The sequence below is a fragment of the Cyprinodon variegatus genome, unplaced genomic scaffold (assembly GCF_000732505.1).
Source record: "Cyprinodon variegatus isolate N-32 unplaced genomic scaffold, C_variegatus-1.0 Scaffold974, whole genome shotgun sequence".
NCBI lineage: Eukaryota > Metazoa > Chordata > Actinopteri > Cyprinodontiformes > Cyprinodontidae > Cyprinodon > Cyprinodon variegatus.
The window spans coordinates 184,336-205,086 of NW_015151427.1; the positions used below are offsets into that span (position 1 = coordinate 184,336).

The 20,751-nt window shown below is 37.1% G+C and overlaps 1 protein-coding gene across 1 annotated transcript; it reads left to right on the top strand.

The window, feature by feature from the left end:
- The first annotated feature begins 447 nt into the window (after positions 1-447).
- LOC107100460 (autophagy-related protein 9A-like) lies at positions 448-14,523 on the top strand. Its single transcript, XM_015398958.1, has 14 exons — positions 448-1,131; positions 1,251-1,294; positions 3,453-3,517; positions 4,728-4,898; positions 7,168-7,309; positions 7,418-8,166; positions 9,912-10,065; positions 10,233-10,412; positions 10,513-10,758; positions 10,847-11,085; positions 11,187-11,280; positions 11,430-11,514; positions 14,208-14,370; positions 14,463-14,523. Exons 1-13 carry the CDS (start codon positions 1,023-1,025, stop codon positions 14,351-14,353), a joined length of 2,424 nt encoding a protein of 807 aa, XP_015254444.1. The 5' UTR covers positions 448-1,022; the 3' UTR covers positions 14,354-14,370; positions 14,463-14,523.
- The last annotated feature ends 6,228 nt before the right edge of the window (positions 14,524-20,751 follow it).

Sequence of the window (20,751 nt, forward strand, 5' to 3'; positions counted from 1 at the left end):
TGTTGAACAGAGCACAAATGCATTTTTGCCTCATATGCAAATGAGGAAGGGCTGCATCTTAGAGAGTAAACTTCTGATATTATTTATGAGATATATTAATTTATGTCTCACTGTATAATTTAATTTCTACCTACATTTATTTATTTATTGTATTTTGGTGGGCAATTAATTATATGCTTATTTATTTACTGAGCATTTATTTATTTCTGTATTTATTTTTAAATATGGCAGAGCTGGTCCTCCATACAATGCGACGCATACTCTTCGTGTTTATTTCTGGATCTAAAATACTGTACTAAAATAACCATTTAAAATACATTAAAAATGTATAGCCAATAAGGTCGACACTTTCTTACCAATAAATAAAAAAGCGTTTCAAATTGTATGAAAAGTAGCACTGACAGACGGAAATGACGTATTGCCAAACGGAAATGACGCTTATGGTGTTTTGTTGACATTTGTTTGTGAAAGGCAAAAAAAACAGTAAGCACGCGTACGGGATCGCTAATATTTCCTGGGAACCAAGTAACAGATAAGTTGAAGTACTAGCAATAGTTACAAAAACTAGCTGGATGGATTAAAAGAAATCGTTTAAAGACTTCTCCTTTGACCGAGTCTGAGAGCAGATCAGGATCAGCATCGCCACAGAGCAGGTCGGGAACAAAACAAACCGTGTCACCCTGACTACTCAGGGGCTGATCGTCTACAAGCTAAACCCGGTGGCTCCCATACTCTCGGTTTCATCTGTTAGCTTTTCTAAACGCTGCTAACCTTCAATACTAAAACAACAAAGCCAAATCACGTTAAATCATTACGTCACAACGTCAAATCATTGTAATTTTGGGTTATACAAGCAGTATCGGTCAGACTAGCTAGTTAGCTATCTAATGTTAGCCTTTCTTACCCTTATTTGAGCTGCTTGGGATGCTTATTAGCTACATAATGTAGCCGTGATTTGCGCTCCCAGTTCGTTTGGTGTAGTGTTTACTAAAAACAGTTGGGTGACTGAAGAATGAAGCACAATGGCTAACTTTGAAGCCTATCAGGAGTATCAGAGGATTGAGGATTATGAGGAAGACTCTCCACCAGGGGAAGAGGACTTACTGGTGCATGTGCCTGAAAGTTTGAAAGGTAAACACAATGGTATTGATACAGGTTGGGCATACATTTGCCCTACTTTAGTGATCTAAAAAGGACTGGATGCAGCTGTTTTAACACTTGGATGATGCGTGTTTCCATTTTTGTTCCAGATTCATGGCACCATATCAAGAACTTGGATAACTTCTTTACAAGAATATCCTTTGAAATCACGTCTTGCTAAATCAGTAGTTGCTGTGGAAGTGTTGTGTAATGTTTACTGCAGGCAGATTGCAAAACAAGTGGCTTCATGGAATAGATATGAACAGGTAACCTGCTCTAGCCCACAGAAGAGCTCATAACAAACCATCCAACAAACCACATGGTCTCAAATTTATCTGAGTCACCTCTTAAAGTATTACTTTCAGAGTCATTTTTCTGGATATTCTTTTTTTACTTCTACTTGGGTAATATATCCTTATTAGGGCTGGGTATTTTTGCCAAAGTCCTGAATCGATTCGATTTTGATTCATACAGTTCTAAATCGATTAATTTCAATTCGATCTGTTTTTACAATAATGAAAGTGGTTCAACTGTGTTTCAAAATACTCATGTATTTTATTTTTTCCTGTTATATTAAACACAAAGTGCAAACTTGTAAATCAGACAGTTTAAACTTGAGATGTGGACAAAACTGTCTCAAAAGTTCAAACTTGTTTGTGAAAAGTGAAAAAGCCTCACTCGAGCAAGCAGAGGTGACACAGCGGGGACACAGCAGACATGGATGAGCTGCATTATCTTCACTGCACAAACCATATTTGCAGTGTTGTCTGTAACAATTACAGGGTGTTTGCTGGTCAGCCTTCATTTGTTAATGTCTTTAATTAACCTATTGGCTATATTTGCAGCTGTCTGGCTTGAAGTATTTTGAGTGCATCTTTCCTGCTCATTTGAATGTCAATGTCACGCACATCACTATAAAACTAATCGATCTCATTCCCTAGACATTGATTTTGCAAAAATGTAAAGGAAACGATTCCAAATCGATTAAATCGATTTTTTTGCCCAGCCCCAATCCTTACAGGATATTATTATTCTTACTTGAATTAAGCTCTTTGCAAATCAATAATTAGACATAAAAGAAATACTGATCAAAATTTTAAAAAGACCTCCTGCATACTGTCCAACTTGCAATAGAATAAATTTAGTTGCAATGTTTGATCAGGCAAAATCATGTGCGGGAATCCTTTTTAAATTAAATCTTTCTTGCATAAAATGTTTGGCTACTTTATACACTGTGAGTAACTTCACTGAATAGCAAAAATGCTTACTTAAGAAAAAACATCCTCCAGACACAGTTATTGCTTATACTAAAATATGTTTTTTTATTTTGGTATAAAAGCTTATTTTATGTCTTATAAACATACCATGAAGTTTGGAGGTTAAGCTAATATTCAGTAAGGAGTAAATAGTGTCACTAGTGACTAAAGGTATGTCACGATTTATACAGAAATGAATTTGATTAGAAAAAAATTTATTGCTATAATTTATTATTCTCAATTATATTATTTTTAGTTATGTTATCATAATAAAATTTGACAGGAAGTATTTCGATTGACAGTAATATTGTTTGAATCCAAAGCACTTCCACATTACAGTGGTTGTGTTTAGCTTTGAAACCAGTTCCATCTGTTTTTCTAAATCTTAACTAGCTTTTCTCTGGCTTGCTACCCCTCAGTCAAACCAGTGCAATTGATTTATGTGACTAACCTATGTGAGGGACCACTTATGGGTGGATATTGTTTTTTTCTTTGTTGTTTTTCTTTTCCCTTTTCAGAATGTACACAATCTGACCCCTATATTAGTATCTATTCATCTCTTCACATTAGCTGTCTTTAAACAATCCCCTACAGGGATTTCAAGATTGAATCAGCAATGTCCCCCAAATACCACTACTAGCAATATGCAAATTAGATATTGAAATACTCTGATGTGTTTCTCCTATTAATTATATGTGTATATAGGAAGAAATAATTTGTTTTCTATAAATGCATCAACTAAATGTCTGCACTTTGCTCTTTCTGGAGCTGAATACAGATCAGATAGATTATTCCTATCTTATTATTCCTTCACTTTCCAATGTGATACCGTTTTTGTTTAGTTTTTTTTTTTGTATTAAAGGCATGATGAAAAGAAAAGGACAGCAAGCTGATCAGTCTGATTTTAAACAGGCACTGCTAGAAAGAAGCTAGATTGAATTGTACATTTCTATTGTATGTATTTATACGATATCATGTCTCTGTTTTGATCAGTCAGCTTGATTATATGTTTGTTGTAGAGTACCGTTTCAGATTTTCCTTAACCAGTCCGTTCACATCTACCACTTCCATCAAAAGAATGGCTTTGCCTGTATGATGTTGTCAGAATGTTTTGAACTCATGTAAGTATGGAGTTGTAAATATACATGTAAGATGCAGCTTGGGGCACAGTGACATACTTTTATCAAAAAGAACACCCTTGTATTCAGTTAAAAAAGCAGTGCTTTGTGACCCTGGTGTTCTGTTATTTTATGACGAGAAGTGACTGTCACATGCTTTTATGGGAACAAGTTCGGTCTTCTACTCATTTATGAAAGGATGCATGATTGCGAAAGAAAACAGTTCTTTCTATAGGTGCTCTAAAATTCTGTCCTTATTTAATATTTAAGCTTTTATCTGGAGACAACACTTTCTCTGTGGTAGAAAGTCTTAAAATATCTATATTTTAATGCAGTAGCATCATTTCTCTAAAGAGAGATTAAGCAAAATCCAGCCTTTAATATACCGTAATAATCTGAAATCTCAGTTTAGAATTGTCTAAAAAAATAAATATAACCAAAATGTTTATTTATATATTTGTCTGCAAACTTTAAATTACTAATCTCTTTTCACTAAGGCTAGGTACAATGTGACCCATGGGCCATATTTTCTTAGCTACCATCAAAAATTGGTAAGACAAGGGAGCATGTCATTCAGGTAGAATAGTTTTGTGTGAGGAATATTCAATCGAACCATATTTACTGTCAAGAAAAAAACAAACCGTTTTAAATTGATAAGATAGTAGCAAAAAGGGCCGGACAAGGACTTAACAGTCATGGTAAAGAAGGGAAATCAATCTCCTAAGATCACCTTTAGGGATTCTCCTAATCTGAATATGCTATCCCTATAATTACATTATGGTATTAATGTAATGTCTTTATCAAACCTGCATGTTAGCCTAGCATGCTGCAGGTACTCATTGGATGCTTGGAGTCTATTTGCAAACTGATATCCAGGAGAGGGGAGTGCTGGACTAGTGGTTAGGGCATAGAGCTTTGAATCCTGAGGTTGTGAGTTTGACCCCAGACCCACAGACTGTGACTCTGGCTCCCTGAGCAAGACCCTTAACCCCATACTGCTCCCCGTGCCGCAAAATGGCAGTCCACTGCTCCCCAAGGGGATCATTGCTCTGTACTTGTGATAGTGTAATGCAATAAAAAAAAAAGCAAGCTGGAAAAGAATTAATTAACATAATCATTAATAACTTCTTGTGGCTTTATAATAGTTTGAAATTAGATGCAGCGTAATGAATTAGTATGAAAGCCAATAGCACTCTTTTTTTTATCCTTGCAGTCAGTTTCTCTTCGTTGTCACATTCACTACATTCCTGGTCAACTGTGTGGAGTATGACATCCTTTTTGCCAATCGAGCAGTGAACCACACCGGGCAAGGCCAGAACCCTTTTGAGAGAAACAAAGTGACTCTTCCAGATGCCATCTTACCGAGCCAGCAGTGCACACAGAGGTACAGATTTTGTTGCAGAAATGAAAAGTACTTTAATCTGTTTCATTCACATTAAGTCATATCATCAGAGGCTGTCATGCCATTTCAGCCAGTCTGATGAGATGCTTTGTTCTCGTGCCGAGTGCAGAATTAGAGGCAGGCCTTTGGAGAGTTTCCTTTTGTCAGACTCTTCACAGCTGCTCTGCCTAATATAGTTGCGATTAAACAATGGGAGTTTTATGGGGCTGAAATAGTTGTGGCTGTAGATTGCAAGATACGGTCAGTATCTTTGGACAGGAATATTGAACAGAAGCCTATTTAGCTCCACTTTATAGGGATTAGTTGAATAAGGAAAGCTTAACAATGAGTTATTTAATGTAATGCTGCCAAAGTCAAGAACTGAGACTTTATTGTAATGAAATAATATCAGTATTGATATTTATACACAGTGTTGTTGTTTTAAAGTAGAATTTAAAGACGTTAAATTTAAAATGGATTTATCCCAGTTTAACTGAAATTCACCAAGTCATTGTTTATTTGGACTAATGCAATTTCTTCATAGATTGGATTATTTTACGCTTTTGTGTTGTTGTTTTTTTAAGCTTGACAGCGTTTAAGATGGAAATTTGTCATGAAAGATGTTAGTGGGATCTGCCCAGACATGCTTCAGAGAAGCAGCCAGTGTAACTGATAGCTTTGCTGTGTGGTACGACCGAGTGACTAAGATACTGACGAGCTGACTACCACATGACACATTGCTACCTGGCTTTGAAAGAGACCCCCCATCGTCCCCACCCCACCCCACCAAACCTGTGCTGTCACATTTCCTTTCTGTGTAGCCTCAGCCTATCCTGCTCCTGTGGGTCACTTGTCATCTGTTCGAGCTTCAGTCTAACTTCGGCTCAAAAGTTGTTTATGTCAAAGTCAGTGACGTCGAACCACACAGCGCTCCACTTTAAGAACAGCTTGTCCCTCAGTTAAGAGTCTCTCTCTGTCCTCTTCATAACGCCTATCTAGTTTCACATTTGAAGAGCGTTGAACACATGTGCACCGAGGATCGTTATTGCAGTTCATTCCTCCTTTAAAGGGACCTTGACTGAGACCATGTTGTAAAATGTTTCACAATAGCATGAATATGATCTGTTTATTGAAAGTATGCAGAAAGTATTCAGATTCAGACGGCTATAATTACCAAAAAAAAGCGCTCTTTAAAGTGAATCTCTACAGTTCATGTCTTGTGGATAATATATCTACCTCCATCCAGCTGTTTTAAGAATAAGCTGTTTGGCACTTCCTGACTGTAATTTTAAACTGCTTTATCTCATTAAAAGGGATCTTGAAATATGTTTTTGTTTGTAAAAAAAAAATTACTTTCTTTGGGTTTTTTTTTTAAAGCTACAGTGTGTAATAATTACAGGGATATACAGTCAAAAATGTAATATATTATACATAACTATGTTATTTATCATCATCTACGAGCTCAGCCTCTTAACCTTAATATTTGCGTTGCCTTAGAATTCGTTATTTATAATTACATAGGAGCGGGTCTCGCAGCCATGGAGGCAGACATGTTTGCGCTACAGCAGCGCAGAGCCAACAAACTAGCGATTGCGAGATCGCCCATTACGCTCGAAAGTAACTACGGCAAGTTGAGAGAGATGAACTGAGACGGTACTGAACAATAGATGGCAGTATTAAAATTATCTATGTAAACAAACCTCATCACTTGAGAAGGTAGGTGATGCGGACATCGTGGAAGACATTTTGTCCCGTAACGCTTGCCGTACTGTTGGGGGGGAGAAGCGGTGGGGGGGAGATGTTCATGTTGCTGCAGTCTGCAGTCTGGACGTTAGATGTCGCTGAAAATTACAAACTGTAGCTTTAAAGAAGTGATTTCTTATCTACTATATATGTCTTTTTTTGTGAAGGAAAACTGTGGCTAACCAGCAGTGCACAGCAACAGGTGGGGGAGGGCTGATGCTTTCCTACTTTAGGCTCCAACCCAAAAAACTCTGGTTGTTTCATAATTTTATCTAGAAGACCTTTTGTTATATTTATTAATATATATATATATATATATATATATATATATATATATAAATAGGCCTATTCAAAATCAATATCATGATTTCTATTTTTCTTTTTTTTATGTATTATTTTGTTAATTTCAATTTCTTTTAATGGAAGTTGATGCTTTTTTCTGTCTTTAATTTAAGGGTATGTAAACTTTTAGGCACAACTGTATTAGAAAGGTCTTGGAGTCTGAAAGTGCTTTTTTCTTTTCTTTTAGGATACAAGAGAACAGTTGGATCATTTTTCTTCTTATCATGGCCGCCACCTTCTGGATCTATCGTCTTGTTAAAGTCTTTTGCAACGTTATGAGCTACTGGGAGATCAGACAGTTCTACATCAAAGCACTGAAGATTAAGATGGTAGGAATACCACTTAATGAACCCTCCTAAGATCTGCTGCAGTAAATAAACTTTGTATTATTCTTCTCATCGGTTTCTTTATTTTGTTTTCTTCCTTTTTCCTGTCAGGATGAACTATGCAACTTTACATGGCAGGAAGTCCAGGATCGGCTCATCAATTTGCAGAGGGAACAGCAGATGTGCATTCACAAGAAAGAGCTGACAGAGCTTGACATCTATCACCGCATCCTGCGTTTTAAGAACTACATGGTGGCAATGATAAACAAATCGTTGCTGCCAGTGCATCTGCAGCTCCCCCTGCTGGGCAATGTGGTCTTCTTAACCCAAGGCCTCAAGTACAATTTTGAGCTTATCCTGTTTTGGGGCCCTGGGTCTCTGTTTCAGAACAAATGGAACCTGCACCCCAAGTACAAACGCAGTGGAAATCGCCTTGAACTAGCCCAGAACCTCAGCAGAGTGATCCTTTTGATAGGAGTAGCCAATCTGCTGCTGTGTCCTTTCATCTTGGTGTGGCAGGTGCTGTATGCATTCTTCAGTTACACTGAAGTGATCCGCAGGGAACCTGGAAGCCTGGGCGCACGTCGGTGGTCCCTGTATGGCCGTTTATACCTGCGGCACTTCAATGAGCTGAACCATGAGTTGCATGGACGATTGGGTCGTGGCTACAAGCCCACTTCCAAATACATGAACTCCTTCACATCACCGCTGCTGACTGTGCTCGCTAAGAACGTTGCTTTTTTCTCAGGGTCGGTGCTGGCTGTTCTCATTGCACTGACCGTCTATGATGAGGACGTTCTCACAGTGCAGCACATCCTGACCGCTATCACTGTGCTTGGTGTGGTTATCACCATAACCAGGTAAGTTATTGGCATTTCTTTTTGTTTGTGGATGCAACACTTGCAGAATGATTATCAGCCAGAACACTTGCTATGCTATATCTTGTATATCATCCTAACATACATACACACAGTACTAGGTGCCTTGAATTGACCTAACAATTATTTTTGTCTCTTATGTAACTTTGATAGTCTGATAATCTACTTAGTTTAAATGTAAAGATTATTATGTTTTTTTCCAACTCCCATTTTCTCAATATACCTATAATGACTATTAGCAAGTATTCATACAACATTAGTTAATATTTTACTATTTTATAAACACAAAGTTTGATTTGCTTTATTCAAACTTCGTGAAAAAAACTGAAAAAAATAATAAGGTGAAATGGAAAGACTGAAATGTTTAATTTAGAACAATTTATGTCCATACCCCTCCATAACATCCAATGCAACCAATGGCCTTTAGAAGTCACATTTTTAGTAAATAGAGTCTGTGAATAGGTAATAATCCAGATGCTCTGTAAAGACGTCAGATGGTGGTTAGAGAACTTTTTTGAGAACAAAATGCATTAATAATTACAAGGAAAACACCAGACAGGTTAGAGATAGAGTTTTAAAGCTGTGCTCAGTGGCCAAAAGTTAACCTCACCTTCTGAACACCACATTCCCAATGTAGAAGATGGTGCTGGTAGTAGCATGGTGTGGGAAAGCTTTTCTGGCTGTGAAATATTTCAGACTCCAACATATGTCCAACAGAAACAACAGTCCTAAACATACAGCCAGGGCAGCAATTGATGGATTCAGATCAATACATATTAATAGTAACTATTCCATTAGAATCTCATAGTTACAACCTCCAGCTGAATTCAGTTGGGGTTTTGGGACAAGATTTGAAAATGGTCATAAAACCCTGTTCAGTCTGACTAAGCTTGAGGTAGTTTGCAAAAGTAGCTTTTTTATTTTTGTTTTTCCATATCTTGTCGATACATACTGAATGTTTAACCCCTGGCTGCCCGCATCAAATTAAAGTCCCTGATGCTAGCCTACAAAGTGCTTATTGGTACAGCACACGTCTAATTGAATCCTCTTGCAAAGGCTTATGTCACAACTCCGTCACTGCGGTTATCAAGTGATTGTCATCTAGCAGTTCCCACATCACGCTTAAGGCAATCCAGACTGTTTTCATGGGTTGTTCCAAGATGGTGGAATGACCTACCAAGCGCTACAAGAACAGCAACATCCCTTTCTATCTTTAGGAAACTCTTAAAGACCAACCTCTTCAAAGAGCATCTCTTATCCTAACTCTTACCCATCTAACCCTCTACTACTTTTTCTGCACTTTCCTCTCTCTCTCTCTTTGCTGTCACCACTGATTCTGGCGGGGGTTTTCCTCTAGAGAGCTTATTGTCACATTGATGATAACTGTAAAATTGTGTCTACTTCGTAATATGCTTTGGATAAAAGCATCTATTAAATGCATAAACATACTGTTATAATGAGTGTTTTTACACAGGATTGACTTAGGGGCTGAATACCATTCAAAAGCAGCATTTATGTTGATATGTTTAAAAAAACGAGTTTCATTTCTCCTCCATTTCACAACTCCATTCTACTTAGCCTCTGTGTATTACATAAAACAATGTAATGCACTCAAATATAATACGCTCAAGTTTGTTGTTGTAGCATGAAAGTAATGACTACCTGTGAAATCCACTGTTTTTCAGACGGCTTATTTGAACATTTTCATACTTTTTTTTTTACACAAGGTCTTTCATCCCAGACGAACATATGGTTTGGTGTCCGGAGCAGCTTCTGCAGTGCGTGCTGGCTCATATCCACTACATGCCAGACCACTGGAGAGGGAACGCAAACAAGAGCGAGACCCGTGACGAGGTGGCACAGCTGTTCCAATACAAAGCGGTGGGGAGAACAGTAGATAGGAAGACATGAATCACTATTAAACCGAACTGGATTCTTTTTCCATGATTGTTAACCAAGATTTATAAAAAGGATCATTCTCTCTAAAATACCACTATTGATACATTTTGTTGGGTTGGAATTAATTAGTGTCTCTGTGTTTACCTTAGGTGTTCATTTTGGAGGAGCTTTTAAGCCCTATTGTTACTCCTTTCATCCTTATTTTCCTCCTGAGAAACAAATCCCTGGAAATCATTGACTTCTTCAGGAACTTCACTGTTGAAGTGGTCGGAGTTGGGGATATCTGCTCCTTTGCTCAGATGGATATCAGGCGCCATGGAAACCCAACCGTAAGACTTTTTGAACCTTTATGACAGAATTGAGGCCAGTAGATTTAGGAAAACTATAATACTATTTATGTTTTATTTGTTCATACTCATACTTTTGCAGTGGATGTCAGAGGGCCAGACAGAGGCGTCCGTATATCAGCAGGCTGAAAATGGCAAAACGGAGTTGTCCCTCATGCATTTCACCATAAAGAACCCCCATTGGCAGCCGCCTCAGGAGAGCTCCTTGTTTATCAGCCACTTAAAGGAGAAGGTGCAACATGATGCACAGGGGGGGCCTTCAACACAGCTGCTGCTCTCAGAGGCCCCTCTGTGCACCTCGCTTCAATCCAACGAGTCTGGCACTGGGGTAAGAAGCCTAATGTTGATATCATTTATGTAGGATCCATAATATATGGAATTGTTCTTAATACCCTCTCTATTCGGGGCATTTTCAGCCTGAAAATCTTTTAGCCAGTGTTCTGGCCCACCCCATCCTTACTGCATCTGGATTACAAGGACGAGACCATCGCTTCATCCCACCAAGCTCCGCTGCTTCGGCTGCAGCCAGTGTCCTGGCCTCTCTTTCCTCCTCCCATCACGCACATCCAGGTCGCAGCCGCCCCCATGGCCTTCTGCCCTCCTCCGTCTACCCTGAGACCACCATGTACCACAGCGATCGCACCATCATCAACAGGTACGTAAAGACCTAAGACGGTAACGTTGCAGTAGGTTCTTAAATATGTTCTCTTGAAACTCGTACACAGATTCAAAGCTAAAACACACGCTCTCTTACAGCATGTCTCATAGTGACTCTCACATCCGGAGCAATGCGCTGCACTCAGAGTTCGCCTCAGCAGAGATGAGCCTCCATGCCATTTACATGCATGAGGTAATATCTGGATGTTTTATGTTCATACGTACACCTGCTGCACTGCATTACAGTTACTCGACCTGAATATTGATCTGCTCTGTATTGCTTGTGTTTAAAAGTAAACTTTGTTTTAATGTCGTACCCTGACTAATCTTTGGTGTGTGTAGCTCCATCAGCAGAGCTCCCATCCACAGAGGACTTCAGGACAGTGGCAGACTTCAGTGCCAATGAGAGACCTTCACAGCAACACAGGTAATCAGATGTTTTCCAGCAGTGCCCCGAGAAATCAGCAGTCTAAGCAAAATCTGCTCATTTTTAGCCTAAATATTCCTGATCTAACTGATTAGGGGTTTCTCTATACGAGGAACAGCCCCCCTATAGAGCAACCAGGTAAGTGAACACTTATTTTAAAGCCTTCATTTCTGACAGTAATCTGGATTGCTGCTGTCCAGATTTAAGTCAGATGATCATATGATTCACACTACAATCGTTAGAGCTCTTGCAGTTTGGCCAGCTGACATGTGGCGCATTTGGCTTCCCATATTTATAGACTTCTGATCTTTGACATCTAGCTGACGTCCCCAGCTCTCTGCTTGTGTGTTCTTTATCATTTGTGTGATTGTTTGTTATTTATACTTGAATTGAGGTTGGGGTTCGGGGTGCTTTTTTATTGAGCTTTTCAGGTTTTACATTATGTTTGAGCTAAAAACAATCAACTCTGATAAGCTTCTCCTTAATCGATAATCATTAAGGGGATAAGCAGCGAGTTGCTTGGAAATAGATGACACAAGCACCTGCAGCTCATCCTCTGGCACGTTTCTCTTACCTAACAATTAGCCACCATGTTAAACAAGATATCCAGAAACTTATTGGCTCAATTCAAATACTTCAAATCTGTAAAGCCACAGCTTAAGTGTCCGTACCAGATTTAAGTCCATAAGCAGCTTCGATAAGTGCTATCCAAATAATGTTGGCAGTAATGAAGGAGTTAGGAGGAGGAAGTGTGAAGCTTCCTGACACCAGTTCATTTATCATAGAGACCTCCTGATGTTCCTGGCTGCTAGAAGCTCAATCCTTTGCTTGAGAGGAAGCATACGCACAGCCCACTTTACAAAGCTTAACAAAACGCATTATTTCTTCATATGTATTATGTGCGATACATGCAATTGTTCGTAACTTCATATGTTTTGGGTTTTAAAATGGAGAGCTTCAGTTGTTTGTAACATTTGTGTAACTTTAGTTATGTATAGTTCTTATACAGAGGGCTGTGGTCCTAATTTTTCTGATAGCTCTGCAAAATATGAAGGGACAGGAGCTAGGAGCTACAGTTTGAGGTATTTTGATTGAGTCTGTCACTATAATAATAATAATAATTAATAGTAATTGAACTATATTGACCTCACATTGGAGAAATTGACCTCTGCATTTCACCCATCTACTTGGGGAGCAGAGGGCGGCCATCGTGGGGCACCCGGGCAGCAGTGCGGGATTAAGGTTCTTGCTCAGAGACCCAGAGTGGCAATCTGTGGGAGTGGGGCTCGAACTCAGAACCGCTGGATTCCAAGCTCCTTGCCCTATGCACAAGGCCGCCACTCCCCACTATCTGATCTGTACCGGACGCCAGTGCTGTACCATCAGCCCCTTTGCAGATGTGCAACCAGAAATTCATCTAGTTTACCATTAAATTATGTAATTACAGTACTGAAAAAAAGCTTTTTATAGCCTTAAATTACTAAAGCATACTGAAGTACATTGTATAAAATGGAGATAGACTGTTACATTAGCTGGCCTCTGCCAACATCTGCATGTATTCTTTAGTGCATTCAGCAGCCAGGCCTTGAGATCATGTGAGGCGCATGCATTTGGATTCCCTCCATCCGCTATCCATTGTTGTATTGGTTTGATTTGTTAATAAATGTTTCTTTCTTTTTGTTAAATTATGGCTTGTTTAACATTTTTTATCCTGGTGTCAATTTTATCATGTTACTGAAGGTGAAAAAAAACAATATCAGCATCAAGAATTGGCCCAAACATATTGGCAGTACATATCAGGTTCATAATAATTGGCATCAGTGAGGGACAAAATAAAAAAGCCTTTATCTTTCAATCATTAGTATAAAATATTAATAACGACTTTGCTGCGAGACGAAATGTGTTTACATTATTTTTGTTATATTGCTTGTCTGACATAATCATCAGACGTGCTTAGAGTAGTTAGATTTTTAAAAAACAGACATGCCTGCTGGTCATTTAGACTGTGGGGGAGAACAGATATAAGTAAAACAGAATGTATTAAAGGACTGTATTTTTGTTTAACATGCTGTGACTTGATCTAGGAGCCATACTCAGAGATATTGCTTACTCTAGACCTCATCGCCAACAAAAGATGCTTTAAAATGTACGCACACTTTGTCTTATGGGACATCACGATGTAGCCAGACGATACTGGAATTGTCCGACCAACTTTAGGACTAGTCTGCAAATGAGTTCACTGACTGACCGTGACTTTAAATAGCCACTTTGAAAGGGGGATACAAATCTGGTTGCTTGTAAGGGAATCTAGTGTACAGAGAACAGGTGCACTAAATGGTGTTTTTATTTATCTCACTCACTGAGAAAAAAATCTTCTAAAGCTAATTATCATAGCAGAACACAGGTTGTTTAAAGGGAAACATTATAGATGTAATATAAGCAGATCATTTATCCAGACAAGGATGGATTAAAAATGAAAATTGCTGTTAAAAAAAGAAACCTAATTACGTGTTTACAGCATGTTATATCATCAAAGAGCACTTTAAAATAATCTAAAAGGCTGGTTTAATTTTTTTTTTTAAAGCTACCCTTTTTTTTAAATCCGGAAATCGAATTGAAACAAAGAGAATACAACCAGAGTGTGTTTACAACAGATACAACCCTAATCGGCTGTTTATCTTCTTTTTAACCAGCTTTCCATTCACATGGTTGCCATAGTTCCAACATTTCCATGCCAGCCCCTGCCCACCTTGGTGGCTGGAAAGAGGAGGAGGAGGAAGAAGATCAGGAGATCAACAGTGGATCGACTCCAACAAAGGCCACGCCCCACAGTTCATGAAGTGCCTTTGTCATAAGGTATATGATCCCATTTCAGCTCTATTATATATTTTCTGGTGCTGCAACCCTCAGACTACATGGCTCTAATAATCTCTCTCTTTTTCTTTTAGTGTTTACATTTTTCTTTCGTCGCTGAACATTGTGGCCTTATATGATCTTTGTGGAAGGTTTAAAAACATAATTTACTGTGGGAGGGGTCTTCAGACGAATAACCACTGTTTTTCTCACCTCTACGCCTCATCATGTCATATCAGGGAGTCTATGGCATCAGGGATTCCATACGTCTTCCATCATTTTTATCATGGTTTGATCATTAACTTGTACAGAACTCTTTCAAAAGTGTATAGTCTGCAGTTTTTTATGGTGACATTTAAAAAAGCTCATCCTAACTTCTGCTTTTATTCTATGCACACGGTTTCTCAAATACATGTGCATTAAAAATAGTTTTTAACGTATGACCATCTATACTACTAGATGACCATCTGACATCTGATCATTACAAAGCTGACTATGATTATGAAGAAAGGCTGACTATGATTCTCTTTAATAATAGAATATAAAACATCTTCTGACTTTATATAAACATGCTCTAATGTTGTTCTTTTGAGTTTTTGGGCCCTAAATGCAAATTTTGCTCAGTATTACTAGTTCAGGTGTTCAAATAATAATTTTAGTTTTTAAAATAAAAAAAGTATTCAGTATTCTTGTCACTAAAATCCCAGTTCAGACTGAAAATACCTGTTAGGTCAATTACTGCTAAACACATATGAGCTGTATTGCTTAATTATGTGTTTAAAAAAAAAAGTATTTCAATACCTGTTCTCTGTATTACCTCATTGGCAGTAAAGATGAAATTCTGCCGCAGTCAGTACCTCTGAAGTGTAAATATTTTTACACAACATAAATCATCTTTCAACTGCATTCAGATTTTAAAAGCGCATTTAAATCCAAGTTGTTTGATTTTCTTTCAATATTCGCAAAGCAGAAAAGATGAGCTTTCATAAATATTCAAGAATTGGGATCTTTTCTCCTGCATATCATATTAATATTTTACATTTGAACAATATCAGTTTTCCCAGCATCAATGTGGGAATATTTTCAGAGAGGCTGATTATGAATCTTAACTAAGGGCCTGATCCTCAAAGATTCTAAATAAGAGTCGCTAGAATGCATGCGCAACTTATTTTGTTTTTTTGTACGTGCAAAAAGTGGGCCTGCTGTGGATGATCTACAAAGATTGCAGCACAAATGTAAGACATACAAATCAGTTTGGTTCCGCCATTTAAAATCAGCAGACTCCGGGAACCAATGGCTGTTTGAGAGTGGATGTAAAGGAAAGATGAGGTTCTAAGACATGGAGACGGAGGTTATAATGATAATTATAAAAAAAAAAAAAATGATAAGATTGAATAATATTTATAGTGCACCTCCCATAGGAAGCCTATCCAAAAATGCTATGAACAAAAGTGAAAAAATAAAATGATATAAAATCAAAACCTTGTCTGCTGGTTGACACAGTTATATATTTTATGAAACTGAGGGGGAAAAAAGAAAGCTCTGTTACAACAAGTAAAAGATTAAAACTTTCACCTCCCTCTACCCATGTCTCTTTGAAGTCTCTTTTTATTTTATTTTTATTTTATTTTTCATTTTTTTATGAATATGTCACGATTCCTTCTGGTTAATTGTAAGAAGATTGTCTGCCTCTGCATTAATATGTGCCGGCCTGTGTAGACAGCTTTTCTTTAATAATCTTATACCATGTGTATTATTTATGATGATCTAAAGATGTTATTCACAGAATCTGGCTTTGTAAGAATCCCTCTTTTGTGGCCAAAATGACTGCAGATATTTTTACCTCCTATAGTTTGTAACTGAGGTTTTATATTACTAAAAAAAGATGCAAAAACTGCAACCTCAGTTGACTTTTCAGTTTGGAAAATTGCATTGCATTTGGTAAATACTTACATTGGCCTATCCCATAGAATATCATCTGCATATGAATGAAAGCACACTTGCAAAAAAAAAAAAAAAGGTTTCTCCTTTGAAGATCTGCTCTGCACATACAAACAACTTGGCACCTTTATTAAAACACCCTCTGAAGATCAGGCCCAATTGTGTTAAAGTTCCTCTTAAACTTGATTGTTTAAAAGTAAAAGATTTATCTCTAGAGTCTACATCTTTTATTAGCTTTAAGAATATTTATTATTTTTCCTTCCCCAAACATTTAAATGATGAAAGCGTACATGTATAATTAGAAAATAAAACATTTTTGGACAAAAAATGTTCAAAACACTTGAATCCCCATAATGGAGAACATTGTTTGGATTATATTACTCTCTTTAACCAACACAGCGACCTGCATGATGTCACATCAATGATGGTTTCCAATAAAACATTAGCATGTGACGTATATTCATCCCCCACACACGGAAAATACTCTGCCTCAATCACATTAGGTCACTAGTAATATCCACCTGCATGTGTTTTACATTCAAAGTGAATTTGAATTTGAATTTTGAAGACACTGGAGCTGAGCTGTTTCTATGAGGTAATACAACCTCAATTTATTGTTAGCCATTTATATCATAAGCAGTGCCTTAGTGATCCAGATTAGTATTTGCTTTTTTAGAGACTCATTGGATCTAAACAGTCCGTTCTACTTTTATAGACTTAGCAGCACATAGGATGTACTGTATGCACAGCAAGCTCATATGTGGATATAGTCTGAAGTAAGTGTGGATTCTGCTCGTACGAATAGCCCTTGTGTCATTCAGTTTCTATCTAGCAGCATGCTGCTTATTTAATGGTGTTTGGGTTTAATAACCTACAAATGCAGAAGTTTGATCATTTTTTAATGGGCAAACCTCATACCATCCTTTCTTATCCACTACACACCAGTCCAAATATTGCAGAGACTGGAACAAGGTGCTAAGGTTTTATCCAGTTGGTGAATTTTTGTGTTTTTCTTTTTGTTTTGTTTTTTGCTTGTTTCTTACAAAGGTCGGTTTTATTCTGTAAATTTGGCATTCTCGGACAAAGGAAACATGCCAAAAAGAACTTGTTTTCTGCACAGCTTTATTATTCATGTTTTCTTGTGATAGAGACTAATAAATCTTATTTTGAGTGTATTTAATCATTTGATGTGTGTGTGTGTGTGTGATGTTGAAATGTGTTCTTGAAATAAAGGAAAGCTTTCAATTTTCTCTCTTTCGATTTTTGTTTGTCAGTAATTACAAAGTTAAAGGTGTAGTTGAGAATGTTCTTTTTCCAGGTGGATCATCTAAATAAGTACTCCTCCTAATTGTCAAAGTTTCCTGGGATATGTTTACGTAAGGCCATCCTACGTGCTGGTCCCCATTTTGAGTCTGACATAATGGAAAAATAGCAAATCTTTTGGAAAGTAAGCTTGTATGATCGATGCAAACAACAACTTTTAAACAGAGCTTGCTCAAGGAGAAGTGGGCTCCTCCATGCTCTCACATGTTTAATAGGGGTTCCCTCTCTGAAGCGGGTACAGGGTTATGCATATGCATTTTTTTTTTTTATGTGGCGAGTGTGGGACTCCTCAAAAATTTACTAAAATGCTCCACTATACTTTTAAGTTTAAACGGTTTTTGTTTGGAGCTTGATATTTTCCATAGACTTTCTCAATAATGCTCTCTCATGAAGGATTTTAAGTTTAATTCAATAAGCACAATGAAAAATCCTTGACTCTGCTATAATTCAAGCTTGTTGGAATAGTCCTTATTACAGCAGGTATAACAAATCCCACATAATAAATATAAGTAATGTATGTTTTACAGAGGAACAAGGAGTATTTGGCACCACCAGTAAAGATATTTAAAAGCTATCAAGTAATGTATATTTTTATTGAATAATTTCACACTGAACATCATAGAAAACAGATTATTTTTTTCTTTTGTAGGAAATATATTCACTGTTTTTACATATTTTTTATCAATTATTGATGCTGCTGCCATCAGGACTTTGCACTTTACTAAATTGCTAGCAGCAAGTCTATTTTTTGTAATCATTGCTGAGTTTATTTTTCTCTGTGTTTTGCTGAAGTACCTAATTTCAAACTACTTTTAATCTACAGAGATGGACAAATCTGTGTTTTTCCATGCTATTTCAAAGAGTTAATGTTACCATGCTAATGAGGTACCATCACCTTTGGAAGTGTACATATGTTACTTTTTCATTCATTCAATTGGTTTCACACTAAAGCATTCATTTAGGTTGTTTATGTAACCTGAGCACTCAGATTCTGCAGTTTCTTCCCAATACACCTGTCCTCTTTTGTGAAAAAGAAATGTGTATATATATATTTATCAGACATCAATCCCAAACAAACATATAGAATAGGAACTTTTCGCCAAGGGTGGCAAAAAATTCAGTAGGGCTCTGTCTACATCCTGTAATAGAGACATACTGTACAAGTTCTTTAAAAGACATAATTGCAATACAAAAATGTCCACTCTTATGATTATTTGTTGAGTCTAAAATACCATTCTTTAATGGGGGTGTCTTAAGAGAAAGGCTGTGCTCTGTAATATTCATCCGTCAAGAAAAAAAGGAAGTCACCGAAACTCTAAACTCTTTTTAAATTTAAAATATTTATAGATTCTTATAAAGACTTAGAGGGATTAACTTTAAAAGTACTGTTGGGAATACTTATAACCATATCACAGGCTATTTCATTAAAAACTTCTCTAATGGATAATATTTTTCTTTACTTCTTAAGTATTGAGCAGTTTAAGGTGGGCTTTTAAACTGCAGTGGGCCTCCAAAGTCATTAAAACTTTTTTTTATGTATGTAAACAAGTCTCTCTTATCTGTTTCTTATTTGACATTATATAAAAATAAATTTAGTGCAGCAAAAGCTCTTGTAATGAAGACCCACCAGCACATCCTGGTTTTGCTCCAAAGTAGATTCCACCTGTGAAGAAAACTAAATGTTCAGGATTTTCATGAGAAATTTTCAATTTTTTCTTGAATAGCACATTTGTAAATCTTGAGAATTAGGTAGAGATTATATTGTAAGGCATAATAAATTAATAGTTTTTCATCTCAAGCCTATTCTCCTGGGTTATATGTCTGTACTGTAAAAACTCCTTTATATTGATGATTTCATTTGTCTGTTAAATTGAACCTTCACTTTTAACTTGGGGGGAACATGTGCGCCATCTGCTGTTCATGCAATGACACCGTACTCCTCAAGAGGCATGCAAATGTTTTAGAGGTAACATGAATGTTTGGGTCTGTTAACATGAGACACCCATGACCTTTGTCTTTAAAATGACTGGAAGGTCAGATTGAGAGCTATGTAGTTCACAGGGTAAGGCGATTTCTACCTCCAAACGCATTAAGAAGATATGCTTTAATGCAAGAGTAGGCCTGGTGCATTTAGTTTTCACTGCTGTTAACTGTTGAGCTTTAAAGTCTTCTAATGTCTATGATATACATAAATATACCTTATAGTAAGCAGATCTTCTGAAAATTGAAGGTAAAAAAAAAATCTAATCACAAAATTGGGATAGGATAATTTAAGTTTTCATAAATCATTTTGTATTCTAGCTCTTTACATGATGACAAAAATAACCCAAAAAGCTTTCAACAACCAAAGAGTCAGTGATCAGTTGTGGCCGCCTCTGTATGTTCTTTCTGGGGTATGCAAACCAGAGGCTGCAGCCAGAACAGGATGAGGCAGAGACCAGCAACAACGGTGGATTAGCGTCTGCTAGAGTTTCGAAGAGGTTAAATGAGTGTCCAGGCGGCCTGCTGCTGTCAATCATGAGACCCAGAGGGGAAAGCCCACTGTAGAAGACTAAGAAATGAAATACCACAAAAGCAAGGAATAGGCAGTAGTGGGCGAAGTACACAACAGTAGTACCTGAGTAAAAGTATGATACCCATTGTCAGATCTTATTCAACTAAAAGTAAAAGTTAGTCAATAATCTACTCAAGTAAGAGTAATCAAGTACTCACTTTTAAAAATGCTTAAGTATTTAAAAGTACATGCATTTTAAAGTACTTAAGTATTCAAAAATACAGATTACATTTTCTAACATAAGTACATGTCTGTATAGTTTTTAGAGTAATTTTAAAGCACTGTGTAAATTTCAGAAACAAACAGGTGTATTGATGCGTAGAACCACCTGCTACAGATTCTACACCACCTGTAAAGAACTTTAGCATAACAATACCTAAATAAATATGAGGAAAGCTATTTTGATATTTTTTTATTATTCAGAAACTTAACAAAAAGCATTGTAAACATTGCAGTGTCCATATAATCTGTAAAACTCCCTGCATAATTACGGTATAATAAAGCAATTTATATGCATAAAACAAGCGGAACACTATAGCTATAGCCGTACTGTTCCACTTGTGAAA